Genomic DNA, 20,876 nt, shown 5'->3' on the forward strand with positions numbered 1-20,876 from the left:
GGAGTCGGGAGGCGCGCCAAGGTGGAGTCCGCGCTCCACCCGCCGCCCACGCGCTCCCGGCCCCCGCACGCGCGCGGGAGGCCAGTCCCGGCGGGTGGCAGCGCTGCTCCGGGCCGCGCGGAGAGGGCCCGCGGAAGCTCTTGGGCACGTCATCCTTACCGCGCCGGCGGGCGGGCCTCCAGGGACCCCGCGTCAACGCTCTGCGCCGGAAGACGCCGTCTCCGCGCCCCCTCCGTCGGCGCCGGCCTCCTCCCCCGCCTGAACCCCGGGACATGAGCCGCAAGAGGCAGGGTCTGGTCCCGGACCCCTTTGGGCTGAAGCGGCGGCGGGAGCGAGGGCAGGCCGAGGCGGATCCCCTGAGGGGCGAGTCGGGTAAGCGCGGTGGCCGGGGCCGGGCTGGGAGCGCGCCGCCCGCCGCCCGCCGCCCGCCGCGGTGACCGGTCTCTCCGCCCAGGGTCGGCGCGCGCCGCGGTCGCCGAGCTGGTGCAGCTGTTCCCGCGAGGCCTGTTCGAGGACGCGCTGCCGCCCATCGCGCTGCGGAGCCAGGTGTACAGCCTGCTGCCCGACCGGACGGCAGCCGACCGGCAGCTGGTGAGCGGCGTCGGGGCGACGGACGGAAGCCGCTCCCCGCCTCGCCGGAGGGCCGCGTGCCCCTGCCCCCAGCGGGTCCGCGGGTCTCCCTGGGGGGGCGCCACGGGCCTCGCGGAAAGACCCCCCGGCAGGAGAGCACGCCACATCGTGGAGGTGGAGGAGCGACTCCTGTGAAAACGTCGGAGCCGCCGTGTGTCGCGGGGAATGCAGGCGGGCCTCGTCCGTCAGTGTTGTCGCCGTCCCAACCGTGAGGCGACGCTGGAGGATAACGTTAGCCCGCAGAGGGGGCGCCGTGCCGCGTGGGGCGGAGGAAGGGAGATGGGCAGGGAGATCGGTTAGGAAGACGTTGCTGCGGCCAACGGGCGGAGGCCTCCAGTAGGGTAGTGCACTAGGAGGGCGAGGATGGTGAAGGGGAGGAGCGTGGGGAGCAGTCCGGGATGATTCAGGTTTTCCAGATGGCAGGACTGAGTGGGGGAGTGAACAGAGTAGGGCCGCGCTGAGTTGCTGGGGCAGGCGATACGTCTGATTTTGGAGGACTTGGAGGTGCTTGGGAAGCAGCTAAAGGCAAGTGTGTAGTAGACAGTTGGATGTGAGGGACTGGAGAGAATTCTGAGCCAGTGATACTAGACTTGTAGCGGTTCAGTCTGTGGAGGTGGGCGAGATTGGGTAGGAAGAGTGAGTAGAAGAGTAGTTTTTAACCTTTTTACAGACTTTAAGAGATAAAGCTATGGCCCTTTCTCTCCAGAAAAGTGCATATATGCCGCATACATACAAGGTATATGTGCATTTTTTTTTTTTTTTTAGGGGGAGGGTGGGTTGTTTTACAGATCCTCTGAGGTCCAGGGTTAAGGACCTCAAGTTTAGAGTGAAAGGGTCAAATCTACAAAGCTAAGAGATACCCACATTTAAGGCAGTGTTTCTCAAAGTATGTCCTGAGTTCTACCTGTATCAGAATTACCTGGGCTGCTTGTTAGAAAATACAGGTTCCTGGGACTCACCTAAAGCTAATAGATGCAGATCTCTTGAAGTGGGACCTGGGAATCTACATTCTGAATTACTGTCCCAAGTGATTCTTAATGTTCCTTAAAATTTGGGACCGATTGTTGTAAAGGGAAAGCAGAGGAAGAGGAGTCTCGTCTCTGGAAGAGGCTGGGAAGGAATTGTCAGAGTTAGGAGGAACCCAGGAAGAGGCCTGTTGAGAAAGCAAATAGATTTTCAAGGAGGTGGAATAGTTGGCAGTGTTAGAACCTGTGATTTAAGGCCAGTAAATTAAGTAAGGTAATACCCCAAATCAGTCCATTGGATTTAGCATGTGGAAGATTAATGGTAACCTGTCAGGACAAAAAGAGGGAAGAAAAGGAAGTTGGAGACTAGCTCCACTCTCGGGAGGAAGCAAGTTAGATAGAACCACTCCTTTTTTTTTTAGATTTTATTTGTTTGTTTATGAGAAACACACAGCGAGGGAAGCAGAGACATAGGCAGAGGGAGAAGCAGGCTCCATGCAGGGAGCCCGATGTGGGACTGGATCTCGGGACTCCAGGATCACACCTTGGCCCGAAGGCAGGCGCCAAACCGCTGAGCCACCCAGGGATCCCCCATAGAACCACTCCTTACAGAGTATTTGTTGTTTGTGATTTACTGATGGTAGCCTAATTTTTAAAAAGCTTTAAAAATTGCATAAAGGAAAATATAAACACACGATTTAAAGAATGTTCATAAAGCAGATACCCATTTAACTACCACCTAAGGCAGACTATAGCCACATACATCACTCTCTGATGGAAATGAGTTGTGTCCCTTGGTGATAACTATGGTCCTGCCCCGTATGATAATTGTTCCCTTGGTTTTCTTTATACCACCTATGTGTTTACCCGTAAACAACATAGCCCAGTTGTACCCATTTTTTACCTTGATGTAAATAAAGTAATATGTATGGATGTATGTACTGTATTTATACCGTGTTTCATTAGGTGGATACTTTTGAAATTCTTCTCAGTTTCATGTAGTGATAGTGCATTTGCTTTCATATATTTCTATTTTGTGAATATATCCCATTTTGTCAGTTCTAGTGAAAAATTTCCTATGTTTCTAGGAAATTGTTAGTCATTTAAATTTTATAATTTAGATAAAGTCTGTAGTCTTGTTTTACTGTCTATTGGATGTGTAGTGATGACCCTTTTTCATTCTTTAGATTATCTGTGCTTTTTTCTAGTCCCACCCCACCCCCCATTTTCTTGGTCAGTCTCACCAGGGGCTTATCAATTTTAATAGTCTTTCAGTGAATTAATGCTTAGTTTTGTAGTTCTCTCATGTTTTCTATTTTATTAACGCTTTCTCTCTACTGTTGGGTTTATTTTACTTTTTTTCCCGTTTATTTCATCCTCTTCCTTTCTTTTTTTTTTTTTTTTTTTTTTAATTTTTTTTTTTAAATTTTTATTTATTTATGATAGTCACAGAGAGAGAGAGAGAGAGAGAGGCAGAGACACAGGCAGAGGGAGAAGCAGGCTCCATGCACTGGGAGCCCGACGTGGGATTCGATCCCGGGTCTCCAGGATCGCGCCCTGGGCCAAAGGCAGGCGCCAAACCGCTGCGCCACCCGGGGATCCCTTCCTTTCTGATATATGCACGTCAGGTTGTCGTTTATCATAAGCACATGCAGATATATATAGTTTTGGCACGTATTTTAATTATGATTCAGTTTAAAATATGTTGTAACATTTTTGTGAGTTTTTTCTTTGACCAAGGGTTGATTAGAAATGTGACTTAATTTTATACAATTTCATATTACCTAGTTGTTACTGATCTCTGACACAAATGATATTGTGGCCAGAGAACATACACACTATGATTTCAGTCATTGGAAGTTTATTGAGACTATGTGGTCAGTTTTGCTAGTCTATGTATATTTGAAGAGAATATATATTTTTCAATTGTTAATGTAAGTTATATCCTCACTGAGTCTGCTCTGTTCTGTGAATTTATAGTGGATTAATATACTTTTGAGATTTTGGACTTGCTGTTATTTCTTCAGATACTTTCCCTCACCCAAAATCTCGACCGCTAATTCCTTGAAGGCAGGGCCTATGTGTTAATCACTACTTATCTTAGTGTCTGGCGTATGGTTGGTCTTATGAAATATATGTTGATTGATAGGGAACTGATGAGATGGGTGGATAGAAAGGTGGGTAACTAATTTGAAAAGACTACTTAGTAAACCACCTGATTCTCTCCCCACAGTTTTTCCTTTGCTTATAGAAAAACTCCCCAATATTGGCAATAAAATCTCCCTGCCCAGAAGTTCCCAGAGATAGCAGAGTGGCTTACCCTGATGCCCTTGTTTTTACTGCCATCTCTCTGGAAACAGAAGGAGCTTCAAGAGCAGGGGGAGATCAGAATCGTCCAGCTAGGCTTTGACTTGGACGCCCATGGGATCATCTTCACTGAGGACTACAGGACCAGAGTGCGTGTAACTGTGTGTGTGGGGGGTGTGTGGGGGTTGGGGGGCAGGCTGGGAAGTTGAAGAGTGGAAGGAAAAAGAAACATACTCTCTTACTCTGTCTCACAGAGAGGACATAGGGCTCTGGTGAGCAGTAATATGAACGAGAGGGAAATGAGGGTAAGTCTGAGAGGTAGAAGGACATGAGTGAAAGGGAAAACCAGAAGAGAAATGTCCTGAAGGGGTCAGTGGAGGGTGAGGGTGGGGCCAGACTGCATCTGTCATCTCTGGTTCCAGGTCCTCAGGGCCTGTGATGGCCGACCATATGCTGGGGCAGTGCAGAAGTTTCTGGCGTTGGTACTTCCAGCCTGTGGGGACCTTAGCTTCCAGCAGGACCAAATGACAGAGACCTTCGGCTTCAGGGACCCAGAGATCACGTGAGACTTGGGGGACCAATAGAACTTTCCTGTTTCCTCCCAGTCCCATCCAGCCTTTTCCTTCTTCCAGTGCACCTACCAAAAAGATAGACTCTTCTTTTTAGTAAAATGACCTAAATTTGTACTCTTTCACCAAGAGAGGAGGCCTGTCTTTACCTGAGGCCTTAGAAAGAATACTGGTCTAAAATCCAGGAGCTCTGGATGGCTAATCCAATGACTGGTTGCCCACCAGGTACCATAAGTGCCTGTTGTGAACCCTGCTGAGACTAAGAGAATAGAGAGGGGTAGGAGCTTGGGATGGCCCTAAAGCCTTCGCATTAAAAAGCAGAAACTGGGGTGAAGTGAGGATTCCATTTCCTTATCTGGCCTTATCTGAGCCTTATCTGGCTCAGGTTCCCTATGTTGTAACCCAAGGTATATGTGAAAGCATTTTATATATTTTTAGTAAGACATGGGAGGATCCATGGTGAGGCCTGGGGAAGGCAAGTGGCAGGAGCACAGAAGAAAGGCCCTTGTTTATCCCCTGGGGTTGGGCCAAGAGTATGTGAGGGCATGTGGTCAAGGAGGAGGAAGAGAGGAGAAGCAGCTTTAGTTGAACAGGTAATAGTAAGAGGAAAAGAAAGTGGTGGGAGGCAGTCTAGGGAGAGGAATGGAAGCAAGGGCCTGGGGCGTTAAACAGCAAGGTGAGCAGAAAACCACTCAGGGTGGGCTACTGTTACCTAGTCCCCTTGCATGGTTGTGCAGTTTTGGGGAGACAGTGTCCAAGTGTCAGTGGGCCTCTTCTCCTGGCTTCTCGCCCTCCTTAGGCATCTGGTGAATGCTGGAGTCCTCACCGTCCGAGATGCTGGGAGTTGGTGGCTAGCCGTGCCTGGGGCTGGGAGATTCATCAAATATTTTGTTAAAGGTATTTTATCTGCGGCTCAGGTCCTCAGCCCTTTAAGAACACCTTTGGGTAGCTCCTTGGGGCCCAAGCCTTATGCCTTTCCCCTCTCCTGTGCCACTTCTCCAGGGCGCCAGGCTGTCCTCAGCATGGTCCGGAAGGCCAAGTACCGAGAGCTACTCCTATCAGAGCTTTTGGGCCGGCGGGCACCTGCCTCGGTGCGACTTGGCCTCACTTACCACGTGCACGACCTCATTGGGGCCCAGCTAGTGGACTGGTGAGTCTCGCCCTCAGCCTCTAGCAGATGATAAGGCAGTGAACCAAGGTTGGACTCCCTCCTGGGACTATCCCAGGCCAAGCTCTGAGTTTTACCCAGACTTTTTGCCTAGGTATCTGGCTCCAGCCTTGTCTTTTCTTTTGCTTGCACAGTGTCTCCACCACTTCTGGAACTCTCCTCCGCCTGCCAGAGACGTGAGGATTCTGCTCGTCATTGCATACCTCTGCAGAGTGGGTTGAGAGGGGTCCAGGAGTATGTCCAGTGGTGGATGAGATAGGGTCACCTTGGGAAGACGTAGGAGCCCGGATGAGTGTTGGGCTTGCATCTGCATAAAGGGTCAGACGTGATTGCTGCTGTTTACCTGGGCTCTGACCCAGTGGTGGGGTTTGGGCAATGCTTCTCTGCCCTTCTGTGGGACTGGAGCCAGAAACCGTGCCAAGGCCATGGCTCTTGCCTTTCACACAGCAAAGTACTGCTGTCGCTCTTGGGATAGGAAGACGGGATTTCCGGGAAGGCTGGTGAGGGAGGGCAGAGTTCTTTCTTAAATGTTAAGATCAAGCTGCCAAATAAAGTACAAATCATGTTCAATTTCTTGGATGTCTTTTGTTGGATGTAATATATATCTGGACACCTGGTTTGGGGGCAGAGTTAAAGCCAACCTTGAGCCTGAGCTTTGCCTCATTGTTCCGAGAGAGAAAAGGACACGGGTCCATTCTCCCTGCAGGGTAGTAAGGGTATGCCCTGTGTCCTCAGCCATGGAATTTGTGTTGGGGCCTACACAGAGCGAAGGCCTGGTGGTGTCGTTCAGGTTTTGTGGGGGTTGTAGTTAGAGACAAGTGTCTGGTATTTTGTTTTGTTAGGATTTTTACCAAGGAAGCCATGTGTCTCCAACCATGTACTGAGCCACACTGGACTCCTACGCCCATGCGTGCGTATGTGTATACCTGTACACCCAGGTACACCCAGTATAGCGGCTGCCCAGGGCACTGGGATGAGAGGGTTAACGTGGAAGGACAGGACTCGGAGCCATGATTTCCTCAGATTCCTTCAGAGACCCAGGTGTCGGGGGTTGTCCCTCCTCCCCCTGACCCCGCTAAACACCGGGCTTGGGGCCAGTTGCATTTCTTGCCTGTCACATGGTTTCCCAGATTAGCGGGGCCAGGGGAGGAGCAAGGTCCAGAGTCAAATCTGCTCAGAGCCCGGGCTTGACCAGAGAGGAGCAGGCAGACAGACTGGTCTGATCCCTCTTGGGTCCTCCAGCCATGAGGCTCCTCTGGGGACTGGCCTGGATGGCCAGTTTCTTTGCCCTATCCCTGCAGAAGCCCAGGTCGGGAAGGAAGGACACCAGTGCTTGAGGAGGACAGGGCTGGTGGCGGGAGAGCAGGCATAGGGGACCTGAGGATGGGGGGACGGAGGGGCCTGGGGATGCTGAACACCAACCCTTCCTGCTCTCCCTAGGTTGCTCCTGTTTTCGCCTTCTGTGGTTCACCTGGGGGTCCCCCTGTCAGTGGGGGTGCAGCTCCAGGATGTTCCCCAGGGACAGGTGGTGGCAGGATCAGTGTTCCTGAGAAACCCATCCAACCTGAATGCCCTCTGCTCCACAAAGGCTGACTTTACCCTCAGCTCAGAAAAAGACTTCGTGCTCCTTAGCCTCCAGGTAACTAGCCTCCACTCCCCTCTATGGCTTCTTAGCAACTCTCATCCTGCTCCCCTCTGGTCAGCATTTTGTGCTCTCGCTAGGCTCCCCCTGCCACACTTGGCTGCCTTTCCTGTTTCTGTCTCCATCTCTGGCTTTTTCCTTCTGCCCTGTCTCTGACCTGCTCCCTCTCCCTGTCATGAAAGATCTCACCAGAAGAAGCAGAGAACTGTGGCCTCTACCGCCTCCTCAGTGGCCCCGAGGTCCAGCTGGTGGCCCAGTCAGCATGGCTGAAGAACTTTCTGTCCAGAAAGATAGATGTTCAGGGCGTCAACCTTCTTTTCTCCTCTCGCCGAGGGCACCTCTTTCTGCAGACTGACCAGCCTGTTTATAACCCTGGCCAGCGGGGTGAGTCAAGCCCTGGGCCTCTGCCTCTGGCTCTCCTAGCCTGCCCAGGGCATGTTTGACACCTGTAAGTAAGAGCCTGAATGTGCTACATAGGAAGGCTGCTTGGCAAATATTTGTTGTCCTCCTCTCACTGGCTGGGAGCAGTGAGGGCTGAGGCCCACCCTTTGCCAATGGATTCCTCCTCACCTCCTGCCCTTCTCTCCCAGTTCGATATCGGATCTTCGCTCTGGATCAAAAGATGCGCCCATCCACTGACACCCTGACGGTCACAGTAGAAGTGAGTCCCTGACTTCTGACCTTCTTGACCAGGAGGGCTGCTGATCTGCCCTCCCACCCGTGACCACTTCTACTCCCACTGCAGAACTCCCAAGGCCTCCGTGTGCGGAAGAGGGAAGTGCGCGTTTCCTCCATCTTCCAGGATGACTTCATGATTCCCGATATCTCAGAGTGAGTGCCCCCCCCCCCCCCCCCCGGCCTGGCGACCGCCCCGCCATCCCCATCTTCATTGGCTCTCTGCCTCCAGCGCCCTGTCCGAGCTCAAACCTCCTCTCACAGTTCTGGGCTCCCCTCCAAGTCAGCCCTCTTCCCGGGAGCCAGGCCTCTGGCCTCCTGCACAAGTGAGCTGAGTCCCTCCCCCATCTGTAGGCCAGGGACATGGAGGATCTCAGCCCGGTTCTCAGATAGCCGAGACTCGAACAGCAGCACCCAGTTTGAGGTGAAGAAATATGGTGAGAGCTGGAGACGTGAGAGACAAGTCTCTCCTTTCCTCAAGGAGAAACGGAGAGAAGGGGAGGTCTGGGGACAGGGCAGGGCAGGGAGGTGTGGGTGCCATAGCCCTGAAGGGAGGGAAGTTTTCAGAGGGTCCTTTCACTGGAGTCTTACCTGCCACCCCTTCACCCTGAGTCAGTCCTTCCCAACTTCGAGGTGAAGATTGTTCCTGGAAAGCCCTACATCCTGGCAGTGCCTGGCTTTCTTGATGAGATCCAACTAGACGTCCAGGCCAGGTAACTCTCCCATCTCCTGTGTGGGGCACGCAGGGTTCCCCATCAAGTCTGAAGGAGCTGTGAAGCCCTGGTTCCTCTCACCCTAGTGCCACCCCCACCCCCTGAGACATGGGTGATATTTCCTAAACTCACCCTCTTCCCGCTCTCTCTGCGGCGGCAGGTACATCTATGGGAAGCCGGTGCAAGGGGTAGCATATGTGCGCTTTGGGCTCCTGAATGAGAATGGTGATAAGACTTTCCTTCGGGGGCTGGAGAGTCAGACTAAGGTAGGAAGGAGGGTGTGGGGAGCGTGGGAGGGTAGAGGTGAGGGGAGGAGAGGGAAAGGGAAGGGGGCCTGGGGGGGCGGCAGGAGGGTCCTGCCCTCTGTGGGGAAGGGCAGGAGGGAGACAAATCTCACCCTAGGCCCTGTTTTCTTCTATGCCCCAGCTGGTGGATGGCCAGTGCCACATTTCCCTCTCAAAGGCTGAGGTTCAAGGTGCCCTGGAGAAGCTTAACATTAATGCTGCTGACCTCCCTGGGCTGCACCTCTATGTTGCAGCTGCCATCATTGAGTCTCCAGGTGAGGGGCTTCCCTTATTGTAACCCCTGCCCCCAACCCCTGACCTTCGAGCTGACCCTCTGTTCTCCAGCATAGACATGATTCCCTGCTCTTCTTACCCTTGTGTCTTGTGTCTTGTGCCCAAAGCCAGAAAAGACCCAGGAGACTGTCTCTCCCCAACTGTGTTTCTGGGTGGTTTCAGGAGAAGGTACTCCTGCTTCCATCTCAGTTTTCTTTTTCCCTTCACCCCACCCACACCCCCACCGCCACCCCCACCCCTGTCCATCTGGCAGACACGTTACACACCATCTGTGTGCTGGGTCCTGTGTAGGCCTCAGCAAACAGAGATGAATACAGGACGGCCCATGCCCTGAGCAGCTCACTGTCTTGTGAGCAAGAAACGCTTGAGCTGCATTCCCCCTCACTCTCCTGCTTATCCTTCTGGGGCTCTCTGTCCTCCACCTCTCTCTGCCCTATCTCTTGCAGGAGGAGAGATGGAGGAAGCAGAGCTCACATCTTGGCGTTTTGTGTCATCTCCCTTCTCCTTGGATCTTAGCAACACCAAGCGACACTTTGTGCCTGGGGCCCCCTTTCTGCTACAGGTTTCTTCTGGAGGAGAGGATGGGAGGGTGGGGTGTTGTCAAAAGGGCACATGGCCTCACTGAGCAGTCTCTTTTATCTGGCCCTCCTCCCTGCCCCAGGCCCTGGTCCGAGACGTATCTGGTTCCCCAGCCTCTGGTATTCCTGTCAAAGTTTCAGCCACGTTGTCTTCTGCTAGATCTGCTCCTAGAATCCAGGAGCTTGAACAAAACACAGATGGGAGCGGCCAAGTCACCATTCCCATCATTGTCTCTCAGTCCACTTCAGAAGTGCAGCTCTTGGTAGGACATCCGCTTGCGGGACAGGGTAGGAGAAGGAAAGAAAGGCTGGCTGGCTTCTGGAAAGCCAGGGGCTACCCTGGCTACCCCCCTGTCCTAGGCTGGGGGAAGAAGCTGGGTCCTGGGGTCTTTGCCACTGACCCTAGCCCTGCCCTGTCCCTCTTTCCAGGTGTCTGCAGGCTCCCCTCACCCTGCTGTAGCCAGGCTCACTGTGAGAGCCCCGCCCTCAGGAAGTTCTAGGTTTCTGTCCATTGAGCGGCCAGATCCTCGACCCCCTCGTGTCGAGGACACTCTCAACCTGAACCTGAGAGCTGTGGGTGTCAGCGGGGATAGCTTCTCTCATTACTACTACATGGTGCGCTTTGACCGGTTGTTGAGCAGGGCAGGGTGCAGGGATTGTCTCAGGCGGGAAGGAGCCCTGGGCACGGAGGGAACGGTTTTGAGATTGGGGATGTGCAGTAAAGAGGAAACCATCCTTGCCCCAGATCCTGTCCCGGGGCCGGATTGTGTCTATGAATCGGGAGCCCAGGAGGGACCTGACCTCAGTCTCCGTGTTTGTGGACCATCAGTTGGCACCCTCCTTCTACTTTGTGGCCTTCTACTATCATGGGGGCATTCCAGTGGCCAACTCCCTGCGGGTAGACATCCAGGCAGGGGCCTGTGAGGGCAAGGTAACTGGCATCGGGAGGGGCGGTGTGTTAGGGGATCGAGAGAGAAAGAAGAAAGATTGCGAGCGGGTACACTGAGGAGGAGTGGGGCTGAAAGAAGCTCTCCCCACTCTGACTGCCACCTCCTACCTCTGCCAGCTGGAGCTGAATGTGGGCAGCAACAAGGACTATCATCCTGGGGAGACTGTAAAGCTCCACCTGCAAACAGATTCTCCAGCCCTGGTGGCACTAGGAGCCATGGACATGGCTCTGTATGCTGTGGGTGGGAAGTCCCACAAACCCCTCAACATGGGCAAGGTTTGTCAAGACCTCAGTTTTCCCCGACCCCTCTCCCCTTTTTCACTCATTGTCCTGCTGTCCTGAGCCCTGGACCCAACCCCGAGATCTCATGCAGGCTCCCCCGAGGCCTCCCTCAGATCTAGACTCCCGTGGTCTCTATTTCCCCATTCTCCGTATGTCTTTCAGGATTGCCCAAACCCTGCCTTCTCACCTGGAGCTGAGTGGCCGATCTGGCCCCTCAACTTGTCTGCAACATGCTGGCCTTTTCTTGCCAGGTCTTCCAAGTTATGAATAGCTATGACCTTGGCTGTGGTCCTGGAGGTGGAGACAATGCTCTTCAGGTGTTTGAGGCAGCTGGTCTGGCCTTTTCTGATGGAGACCTGTTGACCTCAGCCAGAAAGAGTGAGAACAGAGGAGGAAGGGGGGGTTGGGTGGTGGGAAGATCAGGAAGGAAGAGGGGTCTGGGGGCATAAGATGGGAGGAGGGCCAGTGCATAGGAAGGGAGCAAGGAGGGGAAGTGGGAGGCTACGCACCCTCTGCTTGACTGCGTCCTGCTTTCCACCAGGTCTGAGCTGTCCCAAAGAAGGAAAGCTCTCCCGGAATAAGAGAAACGTGAACTTCCAAAAGGCGATTCATGAGAAGTGTGAGTTGTGGGTGCCTGTGTAGCTTTCCACTAGGCCCAAGGGTTGGGGTGACAGGTCTGCCTCTTGGCAGCTCCGCTCCTGGGTGGGCCTTGTAAATGGTATTTGGGGCCAGAAACCCAAGTTCTGGGCTTGGGGATGGATGGAGGCTCTCTCCACTGGCCTCACCCAAGTTCCTGGTCTCTCAGGATGAGCCGTCGTGTATCTAGACGTCAGGGTAGGAAATGAGATGTGTCTCCATTTGGTTCCCCTGTGCTTACCCTCGCCTGGCCCTGCAGTGGGCCAGTATGCTTCCCCAGTAGCCAGGCGCTGCTGCCAGGATGGGCTGACGAGGCTGCCCATGGTACGCTCCTGCGAGCAGCGCGTGGCTCGGGTGCGGCACCCGGCCTGCCAGGGGCCCTTCCTGTCCTGCTGCCAGTTTGCTGAGGATCTGCGCAAGAAGTCCCGCTCCAGAGGCCAGGTGGGCCTTGCCCGAGGTGAGGCCCTGGGTGGCGCTGGGGGGCAGGCAGGCAGCCCTCTGGAAGGGCAGAATGGCCCCCCTCCTCATTGCCCTCCACTATGGTCCCCTAGCTCTGGAGGTCCTGCAGGAGGAGGACCTGATCGATGAAGATGACATTCCCGTGCGCAGCTTCTTCCCAGAGAACTGGCTCTGGACACTGGAAAAAGTGGACCGCGTCCGCCAGTGAGGGGTTGTGGTGGGCTTGGCCTTATCTCTGGGCTCTTGTCTGGGGCCAGCCCAGGGTGTGACAGGGCTTCTCGCCTTTCCTTCCGCAGATTGTCACCGATGCTCCCTGACTCTCTGACCACGTGGGAGATCCATGGTGTGAGCTTGTCTGAAAGCACAGGTGACATGGCCCTGCCTAGACCTCGGTGCTCCCCCGTCTCTCTCCCCTGGACCAAGCTCCCCATGTAGCCCTCTGCTCTTAGCATAGGGCTGGGGGCAAACTCCTGGGGACGTCTGTGTCAGTGTGTGCTGGGGCCCAGAGACTAGGAAGTGGCTGTAGGGGACGGGGAGTAGGGCAGAACTGGGTCACCTCTGGGACCCTGTGGCCTCTGGTCTCTGCGCCCCCTGCCTCACCGCCCCCCATCTGCCAGGCCTGTGTGTGGCTACACCAGTCCAGATCCGAGTGTTCCGTGAGTTTCACTTGCACCTCCGCCTGCCCGTCTCCATCCGCCGCTTTGAGCAGCTTGAGCTGCGGCCTGTCCTCTACAACTACCTGAAAGACAATCTGACCGTGAGGCACTGGAGAAGCCTGAGCTTCCAGGGAGTGGGTGGGAGCCAGCGTGGGTGAAGTGTGGGGAGCCCAGCTGGGTGGGGGCTCTGGCCATCCCCGTCTTCCTGCACCCAGGTGAGCGTCCACGTGTCCCCAGTGGAGGGGCTGTGCCTGGCTGGAGGCGGAGGGCTGGCCCAGAGTGTCCTGGTGCCCGCAGGCTCTGCCCGGCCTGTCAGCTTCTCTGTGGTGCCCACGGCGGCGACAGCTGTATCCCTGAAGGTGGTGGCTCGAGGGTCCTGGGATTTTCCCGTGGGGGACGCTGTGTCTAAGGTTCTACAAATTCAGGTGAATGGAGCAGTCCTGAGTCCAGGTCCCTAGGCTCCCAGATATACATTTTCCCCTCGCCCCTCAAACCCTCTATACCCTCTCTGCCGGCCAGGCCAGAGGCCCCTGAATACCTTGGTCTGATTGTCTTCTACAATTCTGATCCCACTCTGTCCCTGAGATTCACACTCCCAAGTCCCAGGGGGTGTGCAGTGGGAGGGGCAGGTCATAGTGTTGTGTGACCTCTCATAGCTGCATTTCCCCTGAGACAGAAAGAAGGGGCCATCCACACGGAGGAGATTGTCTATGAACTCAATCCCCTGGGTGAGTGGCCCCCTGCTTCTGGCCACCAGTGTCCTGATTGGGAGATGTGGGCCGCCAAACAGATTGCCAACTTCCCCCATTCCCCCAGACCACCGAGCCCGGACCTTGGAGATTCCCGGCAGCTCTGACCCCAATATCATCCCAGATGGAGATTTCAGCAGCTTTGTCAGGGTTACAGGTGGGAGTGCCCTCCAGTCTGTCCCCAGGGCAGCCTCAGATTCATGTGAAGCCCACAGACCCCTGTTAGATCCCGTGGGTCCTCAGACCTGCTCACTGACCCTTGCCCCTCCATTTCCCCTCTAGCCTCACATCCCTTGGACACTTTGGGCTCTAAGGGGGTCTTGTCGCCGGGAGGCCTGGCATCCCTCCTGAGGCTTCCCCAGGGCTGTGGAGAACAAACCATGATCTACTTGGCTCCTACATTGGCTGCTTCCCGCTACCTGGACAAGACGGAGCAGTGGAGCACACTGCCTCCCGAGACAAAGGACCATGCTGTGGATCTGATCCAGAAAGGTGCCAGGCACAGGGCGAGTAGGCATGGGGCTGGGAGGCGACAGTTAGAGGCAGGGGGTGGCCCAGCTTGCTGGAGGGAACAGGAGGGGGCGCCTGTTGGGAATGGGGAGCGTGGCCCCCACCAGAGGTGGGGAGTGAGTGTCACCTCAGCAGCTGCCTCTTGTCCTCAAGGTTACATGCGGATCCAGCAGTTTCGTAAAACGAATGGTTCCTACGGGGCTTGGTTACATCGAGATAGCAGCACCTGGTGAGGTTGGGAGTGTTTTCAGGTCTCTGAGAGGGGCTGGGGGTAGGGTGGGGTGCAGAGCCAGGTACAGTGGGAGGGTGGGTAACCGGTGCCTGGGTGAGCAGGGATGTGTCCCCTGTGGGGACCAGGCACTGTCCCCAGCCATCTTGCTCTCCCCACCAGGCTGACGGCCTTTGTGCTGAAGGTACTGAGTCTGGCTCAGGAGCAGGTGGGCGGCTCACCTGAAAAGCTGCAGGAGACAGCTAAGTGGCTGCTGTCCCAGCAGCAAGCGGACGGTTCATTCCAGGACCCTTGCCCGGTCTTACACAGGGGCATGCAGGTTCGGGGCTGAGGCCGGTCAGAGGATCCCAGGTGGGAGGGCCCTTCCTGTTCCCACCCGCCTGCCCCCTGCCCCACTCTTGGCTGACATCTTTTCTGCCCCCTTCAACTAGGGGGGCCTGGTGGGAGACGATGAGACTGTGGCACTCACAGCCTTTGTAGTCATCGCCCTTCAGCACGGGCTGGCCATCTTCCAGGATGACGCTGCAGAGCAGTTGAAACAGAAAGTGGTAAGTGTACCCAGGTGTCTGCCCTTTCCTGATCCCCAGCTACCCCCCTCCCCCCTACCCCTGCTTTCTCCCCAGGAAGCTGGGTGTCCAGCTCCCTGACCTTCCTCCCCACTTTGTCCTAGGAAACCTCCATCTTAAGAGCAAACTTGTTCTTGGGGGAGAAGGCAAGTGTTGGGACCCTGGGTGCTCATGCAGCTGCCATCACGGCCTATGCCCTGACTCTCAGCAAGGCTCCTGAGGACCTGCAGGAGGTTGCCCACCGCAACCTCCTGGCCATGGCCCAGAAGACTGGGGGTGAGAGCCACGGGGATCCTGGCAATGAGCCTGGGCCATGGGGGACCCCAGGACCCCTGAGTGTGCCCAAAGGGAGAAATTGAGTGAAGATCTTAAGGAGGAATGAAAGCATGAGCAGAGATAATTGGGGGAGCATCAGAGGGTCAGGCAACTAGGGCCCGCCCCCCATTCACCCATGGGTCTCTGCACTTCCAGATAACCTGTACTGGGGCTCAGTCCCTGGTTCTCAGGGCAACGCCATCCCACCTACCATGGTTCCTCAAGGCCCAACAGACCCTGTGCCCCAGGCCCCGGCTGTGTGGATTGAAACCACTGCCTACGCCCTGCTTGACCTGCTGCTTCGGGAGGGCAAGTCAGAGATGGCTGACCACGCTGCAGCCTGGCTTACCCACCAGGGCAGTTTCCAAGGCGGGTTCCGTAGCACCCAGGTAGGAGCTGCCCGGGGGTTCCGGGGGTGGGTGGTCCTGAGACAGAGTGCCTGAGCGCTGGCTCACCTCCCCAGGACACGGTGATTGCTTTGGATGCTCTGTCTGCATACTGGATTGTTTCCCACACCACCAAAGAGAGGGGGCTCAATGTGACCCTTAGCTCCATAGGCCGCAGTGGGTTCAAGTCCCATGAGCTGCAGCTGAACAACCACCAAGTGCAGGGGCTGGAGGAGGAGCTGCAGGTGAGCCACTCCCTCACCTGGCTTGCCATGCCCCCGCCAACCCTACTGTGGCCAGGCCAGAAGCTGTCACCCTTCCACCCCCAGCCCTGTGGAATCCCCACGGGAGCTTGTCCTGATATCCTTGTGGGAAGATACTTGCTGAGTGACCTAGAGAAAGTCACCTAACCTCTGAGCTTCATTTATCTCATCTCAAAAGTAATATATGCAGAGTCTACCCACCAGGGTTTTTAGGAGGCTGAAGTGAGGTAGTGGATGTGGAGGAGTAAACCTCATGAGTTTGGGAGAGGAGGAGAAGGTGAAGAGGAGAAGAGGAGAGGGTGTGTTCGGGGAGGAGGTGTCCTGTGTGCCTTCCTGACATCTCTTTGCCTTCTCTGTTCCTGCAAGTTTTCCTTGGGCAGCAAGATTAATGTGAAAGTGGGAGGCAACAGCAAAGGGATCCTGAAGGTGAGAGCCAGCGGCCGTGAACACCTGGGTCCTGGCCAGGGGTGGTCATGGTCTTGAGAGGGAGGCCTGAGGGCAGAGGTCATGGTCAAGGAAGGAGGGAGCCCCCCTGGGGTGGGCAGCCCCCATCAAGGCTGATGGTGTACACACCCAGGGCTCTCCCCTGAGCCACAGGCCCCGCGTGTCTCCTGGCACCTCCACCACAATGCCACCCCAACCCCTTCTTCCTCCTGTGTGCCCTCACCTGGCTGATGGGGCCCCTTCCCTATGGGATCCTAGGCACCGCTCTAGAGGCCACCTTAGTGTCCCTACCCCAACCCTTCCTTATGACCCTGGCATCTCCTCCTCTACTGCCCTGCTGCCCAGGGCCCTTGTCACTTGTTTCCTGGACTCTGCCAGATGGTTTTGGAACTTCTCCCTACCCCCGTATCTTTCCCCTCTTACCCATTGTGCACATGGCAGGGGTATCAACCTTCTGAAAACACTAGTCAGACTAGCCCTGGAGAAAAGCCAGACTCTTCCACCTGCACGATCAAGCGTCTGCCCACTTCCCTGACCAGACAGATCCGCTCATCTACACAGATCTCCTTGCCTTGAATGTCCTTCCCTCCTTCTTCCCGAGTGACAGACTTGTTCTCCTGGAAGCTTGGGCCAGAAGCCTTCTTGGAGCTTTCCATCCCAGCCTCTTCTATGCCCCCTGGAGAGCACTTGCCCCTGAGGGCAGGCCCCTGCCTTCTGTCTCACTGGCTAACCCCAGACCTGGGCCGTGTGTATTTATAGACTGGTCAGGAGGGAGGAGAGGGGCCCAAAGCCTGGACTCCCTCAGTCCAGGAGATGCCCCAGGTATGGCCCCGGAAAAGGTCTGTGCTCCAAACGTGCCCTGTTCTCACCCCTTGTTGAGCTAGATCCTTCGTACCTACAACGTCCTGGACCTGAAGAACACGACCTGTGAGGATCTTCAGATTGAAGTTTCGGTTGTGGGTCATGTTGAATACACAAGTGAGTGTTGGGGTCGGAGGCCTAGGGCCCTGAGGGGGCCAGTGCCGAGTGCCAAGTCATGACGTCATCACCGTCGCTGTGCAGGGGAGGCCAATGAGGACTACGAGGACTACGTGTATGAGGAGATTCCAGCCAAGGATGACCCGGACGCCAGTTCCCAGACCGTGACACCCCTGGAACTGTTTGAGAGACGCCGGAACCGCCGCAGGCGGGAGGCCCCCAAGGCGCCTGAGGAGGAGGAATCCAGAGTACAGTACACTGTGTGCATCTGGTGAGCACTGGGGCTGCACTGGCACAGGGGCATCGCTGGGCCAGGAGGCAGAGGCCGGGAAGCAGAGGCCGGGAGATGGAGGCTGCATCCGCCAGCCAGGGCATGTGGGCCCCGGTCGTGTTGCTCTGCAGGCGCAACGGCAAGGTGGGGCTGTCAGGCATGGCCATTGCGGACATCACCCTCCTGAGTGGATTCAGCGCCCTGCGTGCCGACCTGGAGAAGGTGTGGTCAGCATCTTGGGGGCAGTGGGGAGTGGTGAAAGCGCTGTGCGCTCGGGAGCCTGCTCTGTCCCTGATCTTAGCTGCTGAGCCCTGTCTGGTGCAGGGCTCAGGGCTACCTCCCAGTGACCATCTGTCCTTCCCCACAGCTGACCTCCCTCTCTGACCGTTATGTGAGTCATTTTGAGACTGAGGGGCCGCATGTCCTGCTGTACTTTGACTCGGTGAGCTGGGAGGGGCAACCCAGGGAAGGAGGACACTGGGTTTAGTGAGCATGGGTGACAAGGTTCCCCAGGGGGCAGCTGGATCAGCAGCCAGCGCTCTGGGAGAGAGCCTGTGGTGTGAGCAGGGAGACAGGACAGACGAGTGCTGCAGCAGGGTTCTGTGCAGGCTGGGAGGCCACCCTGTCACCCTGTTGGTGGGTGGGCGATGGGGGCCGAGTTGGGATTGGCTTGGGGGCTGGTGCCAGTCAGCATTCAGTAAAGCTGAATTTACTCAACTGAGGGCTGCCTTGCTTGTTCCTAGTTGACCTTCCTCATTTTGGGGGTTTTGTTTTTGATATTGAAGTGTATTTTCTTTTAGAAAGTGTTAATAGTCACGGATGAGTTTTTGTCTTTTTGTGCCTTTATTTGGCTAAAGCAAACAATCATCCAATCCTCTGAAGGCCCTCAAACTTTTTTTGAACGTGAACTGTAATCTCTTGGAGAAAATGTGAAAAAGATGTGTTAATACTGTAACACCATTAAGCCAGGCACTTGGGGATCAAGGAACCCCCCCACTGCCCTGCCCAGTGCCTGCCGACGGGCTGGATCCCCCATTAGCCTGAGAAGCTGGGCAAAGGAGTTTGGTTGAAGATGAGGGGCCAGGAAGATTCCTGGGTGAGGAGTTGACTTAAGCAGCCCAGCTCAGGAGGGAAAGTGGCAAGGTACTGGGCAGGACCAAGCCAGTGTGGGCGTGAGGAGACAGGTCTGGGCCTAAGTCAGGAGCTGCAGGGTCACAGAGGTGGGCGAGTGACAGCACCTGCCGTTAGGTTATGACAGATAAATGGAGACCCTGTTGCACTGGTGATGAAGCAAGGCTGTCGGGAGGGGGGCGGGCTTTGGGGCAGGCAGAGGGAGTCTGGGGAACTTCTAGGTCTCACAGCAATCCTAATGCAAGAATGAGGCTGAATGTTTAATTTGGGACTCATCGTCTGGGAAGGTTTTGGTGAAAGCCAAGGAACAGTTGAGACCTCGGGAACGCAGGGGACGGGAGGAGCCCAGGCCCCAGACTGAGCCCCAGGGAGGAAGAAGAGGAACGGTCACGCATGATGAGGTCAGAGAGAGCCAGGGACGGCCAGAAGCTACCCTGAGCTTAGAGAGTTTCATGCACAATGTGTCCATGATGTGAGACTGCCCCTGGGCACTGGAGACTGCGACGTCACTGACTGGCAGTGAAGTCAGCAGAGACCTTGCAGAGCAGTTTTTAGAATTCCGGCAGACAGAAGGCAGTAGGATGTGAAAGATACTAAAGATAAGACCAGGGATAGGTCAAGGAGATGCAGCACAGTGGCCCGCAGCGCCCAGAGAGCATGCCCTGACCTCTCCTCCCCGCTGTGTCAGGTCCCCACGTCTCGGGAGTGTGTGGGCTTTGGAGCAGTGCAGGAGGTGCCTGTGGGGCTCGTGCAGCCGGCCAGCGCCGCCCTGTATGATTACTACAACCCTGGTGAGCACCTGGGGACACTCAGCAGGTGGGGAGCAGGTGTCCCTGTGTGAGACATCAGGAGCTGGGGCCATGCCGTGGCAGGATGTCCTGCGGCTCCTTGGGATGAGGTGGGGGATGGCGGAGGGACATGAGCTCTAGCCGCCCTCTCTCTTCCCCAGAGCACAAGTGTTCTGTGTTCTATGGGGCACCCACTAAGAGCAAACTCTTGTCCACGTTGTGCTCCGCTGACGTCTGCCAGTGTGCCGAGGGTGAGTCCCAGGGCTGGGAGGGAGGGCAGGGAGCCTGTGAGGCGAGGGCCTGCGCTGTCTCACCTGGGCCCCTGATGCAGGGAAGTGCCCCCGGCAGCGTCGTGCCCTGGAGCGGGGGCTGCAGGACGAGACCGGCTACAGGATGAGGTTCGCCTGCTACTACCCCCGAGTGCAGTATGGTCAGTCTTCCGTGGCCGCCGCCAGGGTCTCTGCCTGGGCCTGCTCCTGACCAGAGCCGGAACACACCTGTGCTCCCTTCTCTTAAATTCCCCCACAGGCTTCCAGGTTAAGGTCCTCCGAGAAGATGGCAGAGCTGCCTTCCGCCTCTTTGAGACCAGCATCACCCAAGTCATTCATTTCAGTATGAGGGGAACGGATGGGCGGGTGGCTGGGGTGGGGGATAGGGAGCCGAGGTCAAGGGTTTGTGGCCCAGGTGCTCTGGACGGTATAAGTTCAGGGCCTCAGCTCAAAGCCTCTTGGAAGCTCCGGGCTTGTCCATAAATCGAAAAGCGGCCGTACCTCCCCATAAGGAGCGGTGAGGGCCAGATGAGTGGTTCCACGCACAGCCCTGGGCCCCCCGCTCACCCCAGACCTTCTGCCCCCCTCTGACTACTCCTGTGTACATCATCCTTTCAGCCAAGGACACCAAGGCCAAGGTCGGTCAGACTCGAAACTTCCTGGTTCGAGACTCTTGCCGCCTTCGCTTGGAACCTGGGAAGGAATATTTGATCATGGGTCTGGACGGGGCTACCTCGGACCTCAAGGGAGAGTGAGTTCTCTGGGCCTCCTCTGTCTCCTGCTCTCCTCATGCCTCATGAGGGAATGGATGCCCAGCACCCAGACCTGCCCCATCAGAAACCAGGTGCCTCGTGCCCTCCTCTCACACCTCCCCACCCTCCCACCCCTGCTGACTGCCTTTTTGCCTCTGCAGCCCCCAATACCTGCTGGACTCGAATAGCTGGATTGAGGAGATGCCCTCCAAACGCCTGTGCCAGAGCACCCGCCACCGGGCAGCCTGCGCCCAGCTCAGTGACTTCCTCCAGGAGTACGGCACTCAGGGGTGCCAGGTGTGAGGGTCACCCTCCGCCTCCCCCAGCTGATACCTGGATTGTTGCTGTGCCCGGGCCCCTGGACAATAAAGGCCTCTGGCAGCAAAGTGTCAGTGTGTCTCAAGGATTGAGAGCAGTG

The 20,876-nt window shown here is 56.1% G+C and overlaps 2 protein-coding genes across 8 annotated transcripts; both read left to right on the top strand.

Moving 5' to 3' along the window:
• Positions 1-133: 133 nt before the first annotated feature.
• On the top strand, positions 134-6,753 carry WHR1 (winged helix repair factor 1). 7 transcript variants are annotated; one of them, XM_072728920.1, is made up of 9 exons: positions 162-372; positions 455-591; positions 3,956-4,051; positions 4,157-4,207; positions 4,325-4,464; positions 5,271-5,368; positions 5,474-5,621; positions 5,774-5,851; positions 6,482-6,570. In XM_072728920.1, exons 1-8 carry the CDS (start codon positions 273-275, stop codon positions 5,817-5,819), a joined length of 816 nt encoding a protein of 271 aa, XP_072585021.1. In that variant the 5' UTR covers positions 162-272; the 3' UTR covers positions 5,820-5,851; positions 6,482-6,570. The 7 variants fall into 7 exon arrangements, with proteins under 7 accessions (XP_025846284.1, XP_072585011.1, XP_072585021.1 ...); XM_072728910.1 differs by lacking the exon at positions 4,157-4,207 and having other exon boundaries at positions 158-372; positions 5,774-5,815; positions 6,482-6,753; XM_072728916.1 differs by lacking the exon at positions 6,482-6,570 and having other exon boundaries at positions 164-372; positions 5,774-6,209.
• Positions 6,754-6,760: 7 nt separating this feature from the next.
• LOC112913631 (complement C4-A-like) lies at positions 6,761-20,844 on the top strand. Its single transcript, XM_072728749.1, has 41 exons — positions 6,761-6,948; positions 7,080-7,278; positions 7,464-7,665; positions 7,872-7,942; positions 8,027-8,112; positions 8,311-8,393; positions 8,573-8,669; positions 8,830-8,935; positions 9,096-9,228; positions 9,694-9,809; positions 9,909-10,088; positions 10,255-10,440; positions 10,571-10,756; positions 10,892-11,050; positions 11,308-11,434; positions 11,598-11,675; positions 11,952-12,149; positions 12,244-12,355; positions 12,448-12,518; positions 12,769-12,908; positions 13,023-13,232; positions 13,484-13,535; positions 13,624-13,713; positions 13,839-14,048; positions 14,220-14,295; positions 14,458-14,614; positions 14,727-14,843; positions 14,966-15,137; positions 15,333-15,565; positions 15,640-15,807; positions 16,192-16,251; positions 17,154-17,247; positions 17,332-17,518; positions 17,650-17,740; positions 17,886-17,960; positions 19,338-19,440; positions 19,599-19,688; positions 19,769-19,867; positions 19,966-20,049; positions 20,325-20,457; positions 20,620-20,844. Exons 1-41 carry the CDS (start codon positions 6,884-6,886, stop codon positions 20,759-20,761), a joined length of 5,238 nt encoding a protein of 1,745 aa, XP_072584850.1. The 5' UTR covers positions 6,761-6,883; the 3' UTR covers positions 20,762-20,844.
• The last annotated feature ends 32 nt before the right edge of the window (positions 20,845-20,876 follow it).

Source organism: Vulpes vulpes, chromosome 1 (genome assembly GCF_048418805.1).
Source record: "Vulpes vulpes isolate BD-2025 chromosome 1, VulVul3, whole genome shotgun sequence".
Taxonomy (NCBI): domain Eukaryota; kingdom Metazoa; phylum Chordata; class Mammalia; order Carnivora; family Canidae; genus Vulpes; species Vulpes vulpes.